This window comes from Spermophilus citellus, assembly GCF_964194105.1.
Source record: "Spermophilus citellus genome assembly, chromosome: 9".
NCBI classification, from domain to species: Eukaryota; Metazoa; Chordata; class Mammalia; order Rodentia; family Sciuridae; genus Spermophilus; species Spermophilus citellus.
Window position 1 is genome coordinate 6,108,431 of NC_138191.1, and position 12,509 is coordinate 6,120,939.

Genomic DNA, 12,509 nt, shown 5'->3' on the forward strand with positions numbered 1-12,509 from the left:
GCCCCCTTTCTGTGAGCACTGGCAGAATCTGGGGAGGAGAACAAACCAGGGCTAGAGAGCTGGGGCACTTCAACTTGGCCAGGGGAGGGCAAGTGGCTGAGGGGCTTAGTGCCATGTTCACAACGACGTGGCGGATGGGGCTGGGCCAGGCATCAGGGCTGCATCTCACTCTGAGCCCTGACACCTGACCCTCTGACCTTGGCCAACTGTTTGACCGCTCTGAGTTCTTGGCATATGTGCAATGCACACGAAAACACAGGGGTCCCTGCCCATTCCACAGGGTGCTATGATGAAATCTGGAGATTGTGAAAAGCCACATAAACATGAGGACACTCTCTGGAGACACTCTGTATGGGACACTAAGTCCTTCTTGGAACTCTCCCCGAGCGTAAGACCTTCAGATCCCAATCTCACCTGCAACACAACAGGCCTCTCACCTGCAGGGTGCAGGCACAGGATGCCAACCAGCAGGTGCAAGGTGATGCAGGGACCCACCTCCACCATGACCCCCAGGGCCCTTCCAAGCCCCACGCGGTCCAGGTTGGCACTGGGGACAGGAGAGAAATCAGCTCTACGCGTATGTTCCCAGGAGGTTTATTAGTAAGCATACTAGGGAGCTCTGGGTCCTTGCCCAGAACAAGGGGCTGAGAACATCCAGACAGGGAGGGGCCACCAGAGCCAACAGGCCTGGCTCCCGTGGCAATGGCCATGTTCCTGCTTCAAGCACACAGAATCCTCCCTCCTGTGCCCTCTAAGTGTCCTCCTGAGGAGGCAGGGAAGTCGGGCGCCTTCTCCACAGAGAGCCAGCTCCCTCAAGGTTCTCTAATTTGCCTGACAACCACCCGCCCTCGCCCCAAGAAATCTGGACAGGCCCTGTCTGCTCCCCCACCTTGGTCAGGGTGGGGACACCCACATCCTGCAGAGCCGACCCCATGCCAGCCCAGCTCACTTCGAGAGCCTGACAGCTAAAGTCTTGAGTGGACAAATTTCAGCAGGTTGGCCAACTGCTGCTCCAGGTGCTGCTCATCTCCGTGGTTCTCGATGACCCAGTCAAAGTCCCCAAAGTCGTCCAGGCCACATTCTGACTCAGCGTCATCCACCCCTGTGGAGAGGCATGGTGAAGTCAGGCCCCAGCCCTGCAGACGTGGAGGCCAGCTGGCTCAGGCGGAGAGGGTCCTCCCCCTGCCTCTTCACTGCTGTCCCCAAGTCAAGCTCTGCCCACCTGGAGGGCATCCCCACCCGCTCCAACACTGTGGTGCAGACGCACCGCCCACGGCCAGCTGACTGAACTCTCCACTTGCCACTTCGCACAGAGGGTGAACCGCATCATGGAAAACCACAAACAAGCTGGGCATGGTGGCCCACGCCTGTGACCCAGCCACTTGGGAGGCTAAGCCAGGGGGATCTCAAGTTCAAAGCCAGCCTCAGCAACTTAGTGACACCCTGTCTCAGAATAAAACAATATGAAGGGCTGAGGATGTGGCTCAGTGGTAGAGCACTCCTGGATTCCATCCCCAGTCCCAGAATAAAATAAAATAAAACCACACACAACCCAAAAGGCATGATGCTTTAGCGTGAATCACGGCCATGTTCATTTCCTTCTTTCTTTTTTAATAGAATGGACACAATACTTTTATTTTATTTATTGTCCACACGGTGTGTCTCACCTATGAACCAAGCCCTGGGGACAGATGCTACAAGCAGCTTACCTGGCGTGAACACCCAGCCCCGCTGCTGCCGGCTCTGCTCCGAGGCGAACACGCGGACCGTCTGCATCGCAGCCCCGTAGGCCTCCCGGAACCACTGGATGTCAGACACCCTCCGTGTGTCACTCACCAGCTGCAGGGCAGGGACACAGACAGGTTGCTGCAGCTGGCGGGAAGGGGGATACCAGAGAAACCAAACCACTGCGCAGCTCCACCCCGGCATCGCAGCTCCACCCCGGCATCGTGAGCACCAGAGCAGCTAGGACAGAGCAGCTGGCCTCAGTTCCTCATTCCATTCGGTCACACACTGAGAGAACACTGCTGAGTGCTGACCCCCTGCAGACTGCTTGTTCACCCGACTAGAACACTGCACAAGGGTTTCAGGAGGCACCTACTAGGTGCTGGCACTGTGCCACATGCTGAGGCCAAAGTGGTAAAATGCACCTGTCTTCAGAGCCTATAATGCAGCTGGGCACAGTGGCACATGCCTGTAACCCCAGTGACGCAGGAGGATCGCAAGTTCAAGACCAGCCTCAGCAACTTAGTGAGGCTCTAAACAACTTAGCAAGACCCTGTGTCAAAATAAAAAATAAACAAGGGTTGGGGATGTGACTCAATGGTTGAGCACCCCTGGGTTGTCCCCAGTACCAAAAAAAAAAAAGAAAGAAAAACAAAACGAGATTGATTTATTTAAGGAACAGGGAAGGACGGGGCAGTTGCAGCTCAGGGAGTAAAGAGGCTAAAAGGAGCAGGAGCAACGTCCAGAAGTTAAGGACTGATTTTGTTCACAAGAATGATGGGTAACCACCAAAGGGTCTTGTTTTGGGTCCCCCCACCCCAGTATTCCCAAGTAGCTGAAATGACAGGCGTGTGCGTCCAGCACCAAAGTGTTGCAGACTAACAGTGACGTGACTAGTGTTCCTTTGTAAAAGGTCACTGTGCAATGAACGATGAACGGATCACAGGACACAGCCAGAGCCAGAGACCGAGAGGAGTGGGGGCTGCTGTGACGCCTGGGGAAAGACGGGGGACTTGCATAGGACCAGGGCAGGGCAGACAGGGGACTGGGAACAGTGAGGCTGCGGAGAGAGGTTGTCCTCTGGCTGCCAAGGTGACCTCTTACCCAGATGGGCTGGGAGACGCCTTCTACGATCTTCCTGCAGAAAAAGCCCGGGTCGGCCCGGCGCTTCTCTTCCCCCCAGCGGATCATGTCCCTCCGATAAGCCTCCTTGTAGGTGCTGGCGTCCAGAAGTCTCTGGAAGTCCAGGCTGTGCTCCTGTCCAAAGCATATTACGCCTCAGGCACTGCCCTCTCAATCTCGAAGGCCCTCCTAGAACTGGAAGAGCAGGCCCTGCCGCACCACCTTCCCAGCACCACCTCCCCAGCGTAGAGCAAGAATGACTCCAGCCACTAGGCCAAAGGTCTGCAAAGGAGAGAGTTCTGGAACAGGACAAACCCCAGTCACTCAAAGGTGGGAGGAAGGTCTGGGGTCATCCAGAAACTGTTTCCATCTGTCTTTGAATGTTTGATGTGGTTTTCTCTTTGCAAATTTTACCTTCCCAATTATTTCTGGCTTAAACTAATCCTGAAATTAGTTGGCAACCCCTGGGCACAGGCTTAGCCTTCAACTCAAGTGGGAAATCTGACAAAAACCAACCAACTTCACTGCACGTCCCCCCCCCCCCCCCACCGTCTGACCCACCCCAACTCCTGGGGAAGTCGTGCCTCCTGCCTTCTGCCCTGTCCCTTCCCCTTCCCCACCCCCACATTCCTGGCACTCTGCTGAAAACCCTGGTCCCCCACCCACCCCCGGGAGCTGCCTCCAGACCTGGCCTCCCCTTCTCCAGGATCCTGACAGCCCGAGGGGCACATCCAGAGGGTCCAGGCCAGGAAGGGGTGTGAAGAGCTCAGGTCTGGTTCCCCTTCAGCAAGGCCTCCCCCCAGGCTCCCTCTCTCCTCCTGCTTTTCTGGGATGAGGGTAGGGGATGGAGACTGAGCCAGAGGCACTCACCACGGAGCCACATTCCCAGCCTTTTTCACTTCTTGGAGACAAGTTCTCGCTAAGGTGCCCAGGCTGACCTCAAACTTGTGATCCTCCTGCCTCAGGAGCCAGTGGGACTTGTGCCACTGCATCTGCAGCAGCCCTCAGCCCCTTGGTCCCCACCTGATGCCCTGTTCCAAGGAGAGGGCAGCAGCTACCTCCTGCTTATCAGCCACCCCCTCCCCTCCACTGGGAGCATGTGGCCTGCTTGTTGGTTACGTTTCCACCTGTGACTGGGGTCATCAATTCAGCAACGTTTTTTTCTTTCTTTTGTTTTCTTTTTTTTTTTTTTTGGGGGGGGGGTAGAGGATTGAACTCAGAGGCACCTAACCACTGAGCCTCATCTCCAGCCCTTTTTTGTATTTTATTTTGAGACAGGATCTCACTGAGTTGCTTAGGGCCTCACTAAGTTACTGAGGCTGGCTTAGAACACACGATCTTCCTGCCTCAGCCTCCTGAGCCCCCTGGACTACAAGCGTGAGCCACCGCACCCAACTCAATTCAGTAAGAGGGCAGGAGGGTCTGTCAGGGCCTCCTCTGGAAGTCTTAAAAATGCAAACTCAAACTCCTGCCCTTTCCTCCCTGATCCATCTGGGCTCTGGCTCGGCAGATCTGGAGTAGGCCCTGATCTGGGATTTTTCAAGTAGATTAGTGGTTTTGAAACTGTTCCTCAGGTCCCACTGGAGAAAGCTGAGTAGTACCTCCCCTTGGCCCTCCTGCCTCCTTCTCCCACTACCTGTTAACCCCACTCTGTCTCCCAGGAACAAGGAACTTCTGCATCCAACTTCATCGGGAAAGATTCTCCATAGGAAAAAATTGCAATCCCACGGTCCCTCAGACCGCTATGGATGGGCCCGCACAGGAGGCGAGAGAAGACCCACCGGGACAGAAGGCTGCTCTCACGGAGGCAGGGCTATTGCACAGAAGCGGGGATCCGTTCCTTTTGTGTGGCCCCAGAGGCCACACTGGGCAACTGCCCTGAGCCCAAGTCCCTGGGAATGTGCACCTGGATGCAACAGAATGTGGGCCACTAGGGGGCTCTTCTCTGTGAAAAGCTGATCTCACCCTCTGGGTTCCCTTCCTGAAGTCAAGATTCTGGGAGTTCCTGTTTATTTTCTAAATTCCATTTTAACAACAACAACAACCAATTTTTTTTAAACCTATATGGTTCAAAATTCAAAAGACGCAAATTCATTTGCAATGAAAAAATCTCTGTCCCACCTCTGTCTTCCCCCTGCAGGGCAACGGGACAGTCTCCCATGTGTCTTTCCCAGGAAGTGCACACAGACATCCCAGCACCTGAGCAGTGCTTAACAAAATGCAAGGCACCTCCCATGTATGTACTTGTTGAGGAACTGGATATATAAGCAAATATATTTTTAATTCTTCTGTAATTCTCGGTCACAAAGCCCTTTCCAAATGTTGCATTCTCTACTGTTACGGTATGTCTCCACCGAAAATCATGATCTCAACGTGATGATGCTGGAACCTCTAAGAGGAATTAAAGCTTCTCTCTTGGGACTGGATTGGTTACGGTGCGAATGGGTTGTTATATAAAGTAATCGTGGTACCTTCCCTCAATCTCTCTTGCCATATGACCTCTCTTTTGCTCACTGTTCTTCCACCATGAGGTTCTTACCAGCAGTCAGGTGAATGTTGGCACCATGTTCTTGTACCTCCATAACTCTTTTCTGCACAAACTACCCAACCCCAGGTATTTTGTTATAGCAACACAAAACAGATTTAGATGTACCACACTATTCTACAACTTGTGCTCTTCATTTAACAATCTATTTTGACAACTCATGTCACTAAATATCTAAGGAGAAAATTCTAGGGCATTCCATCAGGCCAGCAGGGAAGAGGGGAGATGTAAGCTGTCATTTTTTTGTGCAGACATGTGCGTATCAAATGGCATCAGAGCTGTCAACTCAAATATCTATAGCCTTCCCTGGACACCCTTTTGAACATGCTCTGCAGAGGTGATCTGGAGTAAGCGAGGCTATTAAGAAAGACGCTTAAGGGATGGGGGCTGTGGCTCAGCGGTAGAGTGCTCGCCTTGCACATGCGAGACCCTGGGTTCGATCCTCAGCACCACATAAAAATAAATAAATAAAGATATTGTGTCTAACTGAAAAAAAATATATTTAAAAAAAAAGAAAGGCGCTTAAGCTGAAAATGCCCCCAAAATACCCCTCACAGAAAACCAAGAGCTGGCTACCATTCTGCCAGCAGCTGTCACATCTCCAAAGCCTGGGAGATGGTTCCCAGACGCCACAGAGCCACCACCTACCTGAGCATACTGCTCCTTGAGTGGGCCAGAGAGCCGGAGAATAGCACAGATGTCAGCTCCAAGTCTGTGGGACAGGGAGATACAGGACCCAGTCAACCTAGGGCTTCCTGGAGCCTCCAGGCTCCGGAAGAGAAGTCCAGAGGCCTAAGTCGAGCCCTCATTTCTCCCACTGCTATTTGTGTCACTGTGGCAGCTCTCAACGCCCCTGACCCCTTTTCCTTATCTATAAACAGGGATAAGAGTTTCTTTCTCCCAAACAGGATCATTATGAAATTCAAATGAATATAAAGGAGCCCTGACGCTAACGGATAAAACGTAGGATGATAAGTACACGGAGAACCTCCAAAGCCAGGCATGGAGGCCCACACCTATGATCCCAGGGGCTCAGGAGGATCACAAGTTCAAAGCCAGCCTCAGCAATTTAGCAAACGCTAAGCAACTCAGCGAGACCCTGTCTCTAAATAAAATATATAAAAGGGCTGAGGGCTGGGGCTGTAGCTCAGTGGCGGAGCGCTTGCTTAGCATGCACAAGGCACTGGGTTCGATCCTCAGCGCCACATACAAATGACCAAATAAAATAAAGGCATTCTGGGGGACTGGGATTGTGGCTCAGCAGTAGAGTGCTCGCCTGGCATGTGCAGGGCGCTGGGTTTGATCCTCAGCACCACATAAAATAAATAAATAAAGGTATTGTGGCCAATAATTTTTTTTTTTTAAGAGAGAGTGAGAGAGGAGAGAGAGAGAGAATTTTTTAATATTTATTTTTTAGTTCTCGGCGGACACAACATCTTTGTTGGTATGTGGTGCTGAGGATCGAACCCGGGCCGCACGCATGCCAGACGAGCGCGCTACCGCTTGAGCCACATCCCCAGCCCCTGTGGCCAATAATTTTAAAAATATATTTAATAAATAAATAAATAAAATAAAGGTATTCTGCCCATCTACCAAAAAAAAATATTTTTAAGCGGGGGAGCGGGAAGGGCTGAGACTGGGACTTGGTGGTTAATTGCCCCTGGGTTCAAACCCTGGTGCAAAAAAAAAAAAAGAAAGAAAGAAAACCCACCAGGCCTCCAGGCCTAATGATATTCTGCCTCAATTAAGTTACTGCTAGTACCCTAAACCCAGTCACCACCAGGGATATCTCAGCCTCAACTAACTTGGTCACCACAACATAAAAAACTCATCCCTTCAGTTGTTCCATGATCTTAGTCAGTCATTTATTGGGCACCATATTTGATTCCAGGTAACAGAAATATGAATGAGATACACAATTTCTGCCCTGGCCTTGAGCTGCTCACACCTACACTTAAACACCAACGTGGTGAGATGAGTGTTCTTATTTTCAGATGAGGAAACTGAGGCTAAGTGAGGGGAACTGACTCACCTGAAGCAACCCTGTAACTAATGAAACCAGTATGAGTAAAATAAAAATAGCCAACGTTTCATTCCTGAGCCTTCTCTAGATGCCAAGAATTATTCTCTAAGCCATTTACATGCATTACCTCATTTAATTCTTCCACCCTCCTGTCTTTGTCTGCATTGAACAAATGTCAAAACTGAGGCAGACTGTGTCCGCCGATGATAACTAAAAAATAAATATTAAAAAAATTCTCTCTCTCTCTCTCTCTCTCTCTCTCTCTCTCTCTCTCTCTCTCTCCCTCTCTCTCCCTCTCTCACTCTCTCTTTAAAAAAAAAAAAAAAAAAAAAAACTGAGGCAGAGTCAATATGAAATGTGTACCAGATGGGCCACTAAGGTTGAGCTACGATGTGAATCCCAGAAGTCTAATCTCAGAACCTCTGTTTCTTAATGCTATTTAACTTCCAGAGCTGATTTAGGTGCAATTTAGGAAATGATGGTAGATACTTGGTGGTGAATTTGTGTATGGATCTCTGCCCTGGAATCCCCCACAACCTCTCAGAACCCCCAGGGTACCCAAAACAGTTTCCTGACACCACACCCTACTAGCCCTCAAGGGGAGAGGAGCACCTGGCGTGTGGTGCACCTATAATCTCAGCAACTTGGGAGGCGGAGGCAGGAGGATTACAAAGTCAAGACCAGCCTGGGCAACTCAGTGAGAATCTGTCTCAAAATTAAAAATAAAAAGGTCTGGGGGTGTAGCTCAGCGGTAGAGCACCCCTGGGTTCAATCCCCAGTATGGGGAATAAGCGGAGAGGAGCCCCACTCCACTTTCTCCCCTTCTCTGCCCTCCTAGACCAGTCCCCAGCAAAAATGCCAGACAGAATATCTTGCTCCAAGAAAAAACAATGAGCGAAGGCTAAAGGCATTATTATTATTTGGGGGAAGTGGTGAGCTAAAACTGAAATAACCCAGTCCCTGGAGTCAATAAAACTGAATTTGAATCCTGGATTCGCCACTTAATTTGCAACCCCAGTAAATTTTGTTTTTAACTTTTCAGAGACTCCCTTGCTTCATCTGTGAAGTGGAGAGGCAAATAACACTACACGGTACCTACCAAAGGTTATGATGATTAAATAAATTAATACAGGTACAGTGCCTGGCATATAATAAAGACTTATTAAATCCCTACTATTAGGGGTCCTTGTCCTCAATGAACAAAGATTGCCTTTGGAACCAGACACATACTGGGTATGTTTTTAAAGAAATCCCTTATCTGTGCGTCAATTTCTTTATTTGTAAATTACCTCACAGCACTGTCATGAGAATAGGAAAAGTATACAGAAGGTGCCTTGGTAGTCACTGTTTCATTGGTGACTCTTGGAGAGACAGTCCTACAGCTAAGGGCTTTGCAGAAGTGGTCGCCTGTCTTTGGAGTGGGCGTGTGCAGACGGCTGTCTTAAGTGATGGTGGCAATCCTGCATCTTCTCCTGCTCCTCCTGCCCGGCCACCAGAGAAGCTGGGGTCCGAAGCCCACTCCAGCAGACCCACACGCTCCCCTGGGTCGCCGGACGCAGTGAGCTCCCTCTCCTCCTCCTCCCCTCCCCACAGACACCTGCTCTGCAGCGCCTCGGTCACGAAGTCCTTCCCGGATTTTCTCTTCCCGCTAAACAGCAGCACCAGTCGGGGGGCGCCTCCCTGCGGGGCCATGAGGCCATTCGGCTTTCCTATCCCTAACGCGGACCCATCGTACCCCTGAAATCGGGCCACTCCGCGCGAAATGGACGTGGCCACTGGGAGAGGCAAGGAGGAGGGATCCTCTCCCTCTTCATAGCTGTAAAGAGGACTGAGGTCCCTCCATCTTCCATATGTTTTAATTCATGACTAAACAAGTACGGAGAGAAGAAAAAAGGAGAAAATGTACATACACAAAAGAGGCTTATTTCCAGGGCAGCCTTCTCCCCTAAAGAAGCTCCCCCTCTAGAGCGCACTTGAGCCAGTCCAGCCCCGCCCAGAACCTCACGTCACGGCCGTGCCTCCGAAACCGCCGGGCGGGGAGGAGTCGGACGCAACTACTTTTCTCAGAGGGGGGACAACATCTTAAAATTTCCAGAGGTGGACCTCATCTTCCCCCCAGATAGCCTAAAACATGATGAAAAAAAATTATACCTAATAATGTTGAAGAATTTTTCTCGAATGCTTTTTTACTTGTGTTTTATGACCCATGTGATTAAACAAATTTGTATTTGCCCCACAGTGGAAATGGGTCTTTCTGGAGATGTAAAACACGGTAATGACGTGATAGGGCTGTGTCTCGTGACGTCATCACGAGGGTGGCGCTTAGCCTCGCCCACGCTCGCTTATTGTGAAACCGGTTTTGTAAGTGTGGAGGCCGATGGGATTTGACCCTTTTGACCCAACAAGCAATCTATCCCTTTTCTAGCCGCATCCTCCTCTCCAAAGGTTTTGGGAAGCTGGAAAGCTTGGAATGACGTGGCTTTGGATGAGATTAACCGGTTTTATCCGGAGACCATCTCCCGGCCAGGAGTTGAGAATTAGTGGTAGTTATCTCTCCCTTCCTCCAGTGTCCAGTTCTACCTCAGCCCGCTCCAGGACACCTCCTCCCAGTTAAGTAGACACAGTTGTCTTTAGTCCTGAGTCTCTTTCTTGCATTTTTCCGAGCTTGTCAAAACAGAGCCTGCAAACAGTTACTGCCTCCATATGATGGCTTATCAAATCATGTAAGAAGAGACTAAGTGAAGTGAGGAGACGTCCTTGAGATAAACCCTGAATATTGAAAAAGTGGCACAAAAGAATGATAAGGTACAAAGAGAATAGATTTCAGGAGGATTTTTTAAAGCAACTCAAAATTTTAACTGTGCTCATCAAGGCACTTCAGACAGGGCAGAGTGGAAAGAGTTTTAATCCTAGTTTTGACACTTCATGGGAATGTGACCTTCAGCCCGTCATAACTTTTACCATCGACGATGCCCACCTCACAGGGTTGCAATAAGAGGAAAATAAAGAAAATATATGCTAAAATGCAATAAAACACCTCATAAATTCTAAAGTATCATCCAGTTGTAAGGGATTGTTATTTGTTCTTAGCCCTCTGTGTTTTTATTATGGTTTATAATTCAACCCAGGATCGGATTTTCCAGTTCACCTTCTGTAAACATTTACGTGGGCCTCCACTGAAAGCCCAGATCTCAGCTAGACCAGCAGAAGCTACAAGGAATAACTCCCTTCTCACTTTCCTGCTTTCTAATTACTAGAAAAAAGTCAGAATTTCCCCCAAGTGTCTCTTCCCTCACCTGACCCAATCTGCCCCTACTTCCCTCGTCTTCTCTGAAATCAGACTCCCCTGAAATTTCCAGTCCCTCATCAGAAAACTTCCTGCATCCTACCCTCTCCTCCAGCTTCTCTGTCCCTGCTGGCTGCCCTCTCCCCCAGCCCTCAGTCTCAGCAAGGCCTCCCTCTCCCTCCGCTTCAGGTTCCAGTCTTTCATCAGCCTTTGGGAAAACTCCAGCTCCTCTAAGGTTCTTGCCACCTGGCTGGGCTACCCTTACCCTCCTCAGGATTAACTGCCACCCATCGTGGTGCCTCCTTCTTGTTTCCTGAGACTTAATCAATGGCTTCTGGGTTTGGGGTTTTTTTTGTTTTGTTTTCGTTTTTGTTTTTATTTGTACCAGGGTTTGAACCCAAGGGCACTTAACCACTGAGCCACACCCCAGCCCTTTTTTATATTTTATTTAGAGACAGGGTCTCACTGAGTTGCTTAGGACCTCGCTGAATTGCTGAGGCTGGCTTTCAACCTGCAATCCTCCTGCCTCAGCCTCCTGAGCCACTGGGATCACACCCTGTGGCCCTGTCTCCTTTTCCTCCCAGTCCTGTCATCATTCTCAGGGACTTCAGTCTCACTGACTACCCCTTCTGGCCAGTCCATTCAACAAGGAACTGCTGCTCAATTCCTTGGCCCGGGATGATCAAAGTTTTTTTTTTTTTTTTTTTTTTCCATTTTTCCTCCAACACCTGCCCCTGTGGACACACCCCCGGCCTTGTCACCACCAGAAAGCCTCAATCTGCCAGTGCACACACTTATCCACCCAGCTCTTCAAGAATAGTCACTCAGCCAGGGCAGTGGCACATGCTTATAATCCTAGGTACTTGGGAGTTTGAGGCAGAAGGATCACAACTTGGAGACCAGCCTGGGAAACTTAGCAAGACTCTATCTCAAAATAAAAAATAATAAGAGACCCAGAATAGCCAAAGCAACCCTTAGCAAGAAGAATGAAGCAGGAGGCATCACAATACCAGACCTTAAACTATACTACAGAGCAATAGTAACAAAACAGCATGGTATTGGCACCAAAATAGACTTGTAGCCCAATGGTACAGAATAGAGGACACAGAGACCAACCCACATAAATACAGTTATCTCATACTAGACAAAGGCACCAAAAACATATATTAGAGAAAAGATAGCCTCTTCAACAAATGGTGCTGGGAAAACTGGAAATCCATATGCAACAAAATGAAATTAAATCCCTATTTCTCACGATGCACAAAACAACTCAAAGTGGATCAAGGAGCACGAGGAAGTAGACCAGAGACCCTGCAACTAATAGAAGAAGAAATAGGCCCAAATCTTCATCGTGTCGGATTAGGCCCCAACATCCTTAACAAGAGTACTAATCTCTAGAATATATAAGAACTCAAAAAACTTAACACACACACACACACACACACACACACACACACACACACACAAATAGATAACCCAATCAATAAATGGGCCAAGAAACTGAATAGACACTTCTCAGAAAATGATATACAATCAACCACCAAATATATGGAAAAATGTTCAACGTCTCTAGCAGAGAAATGCAAATCAAAACTCCTCTAAGATTTCATCTGACTCCAGTCCGAAAGGCAGCTATTAAGAATACAAACAATAAGCATTGGCAAGGATGTGGGGAAAAGGAACACTCATACACTGCTGGTGGGACTGCAAATTGATGCAACCAATCTGGAAAGCCATGTGGAGATTCCCTGGAAAACTGGGAATGGGGCTGGGGATGTGGCTCAAGCGGTAACGCGGACGCCTGGCAT

General features: G+C 49.3%; 1 protein-coding gene across 2 annotated transcripts; it reads right to left on the reverse strand.

Moving 5' to 3' along the window:
* Window positions 1-575: 575 nt before the first annotated feature.
* On the reverse strand, window positions 576-9,529 carry PMVK (phosphomevalonate kinase). Of its 2 annotated transcripts, XM_081307433.1 has the most exons (5): window positions 9,013-9,456; window positions 6,041-6,104; window positions 2,830-2,982; window positions 1,710-1,839; window positions 576-1,102 (listed from the first exon to the last, which is right to left on the reverse strand). In XM_081307433.1, exons 1-5 carry the CDS (start codon window positions 9,105-9,107, stop codon window positions 966-968), a joined length of 579 nt encoding a protein of 192 aa, XP_081163559.1. In that variant the 5' UTR covers window positions 9,108-9,456; the 3' UTR covers window positions 576-965. The 2 variants fall into 2 exon arrangements, with proteins under 2 accessions (XP_081163559.1, XP_081163560.1); XM_081307434.1 differs by lacking the exon at window positions 6,041-6,104 and having other exon boundaries at window positions 9,013-9,529.
* Between the last annotated feature and the right edge of the window lie 2,980 nt (window positions 9,530-12,509).

What these genes read in the sequence shown, in the direction of transcription:
- PMVK (XM_081307433.1), bottom strand. Translation starts at nt 9,107, where the DNA reads ATGGCCCCGCAGGGAGGCGCCCCCCGACTGGTGCTGCTGTTTAGCGGG. An exon ending in ACCGAGGCGCTGCAGAGCAG is followed by an intron (nt 6,105 to 9,012) that starts GTGTCTGTGGGG and finishes CCTGTCCCACAG; the next exon opens with ACTTGGAGCTGACATCTGTG. An exon ending in GGGCTGGGTGTTCACGCCAG is followed by an intron (nt 1,103 to 1,709) that starts GTAAGCTGCTTG and finishes GCCTCTCCACAG; the next exon opens with GGGTGGATGACGCTGAGTCA.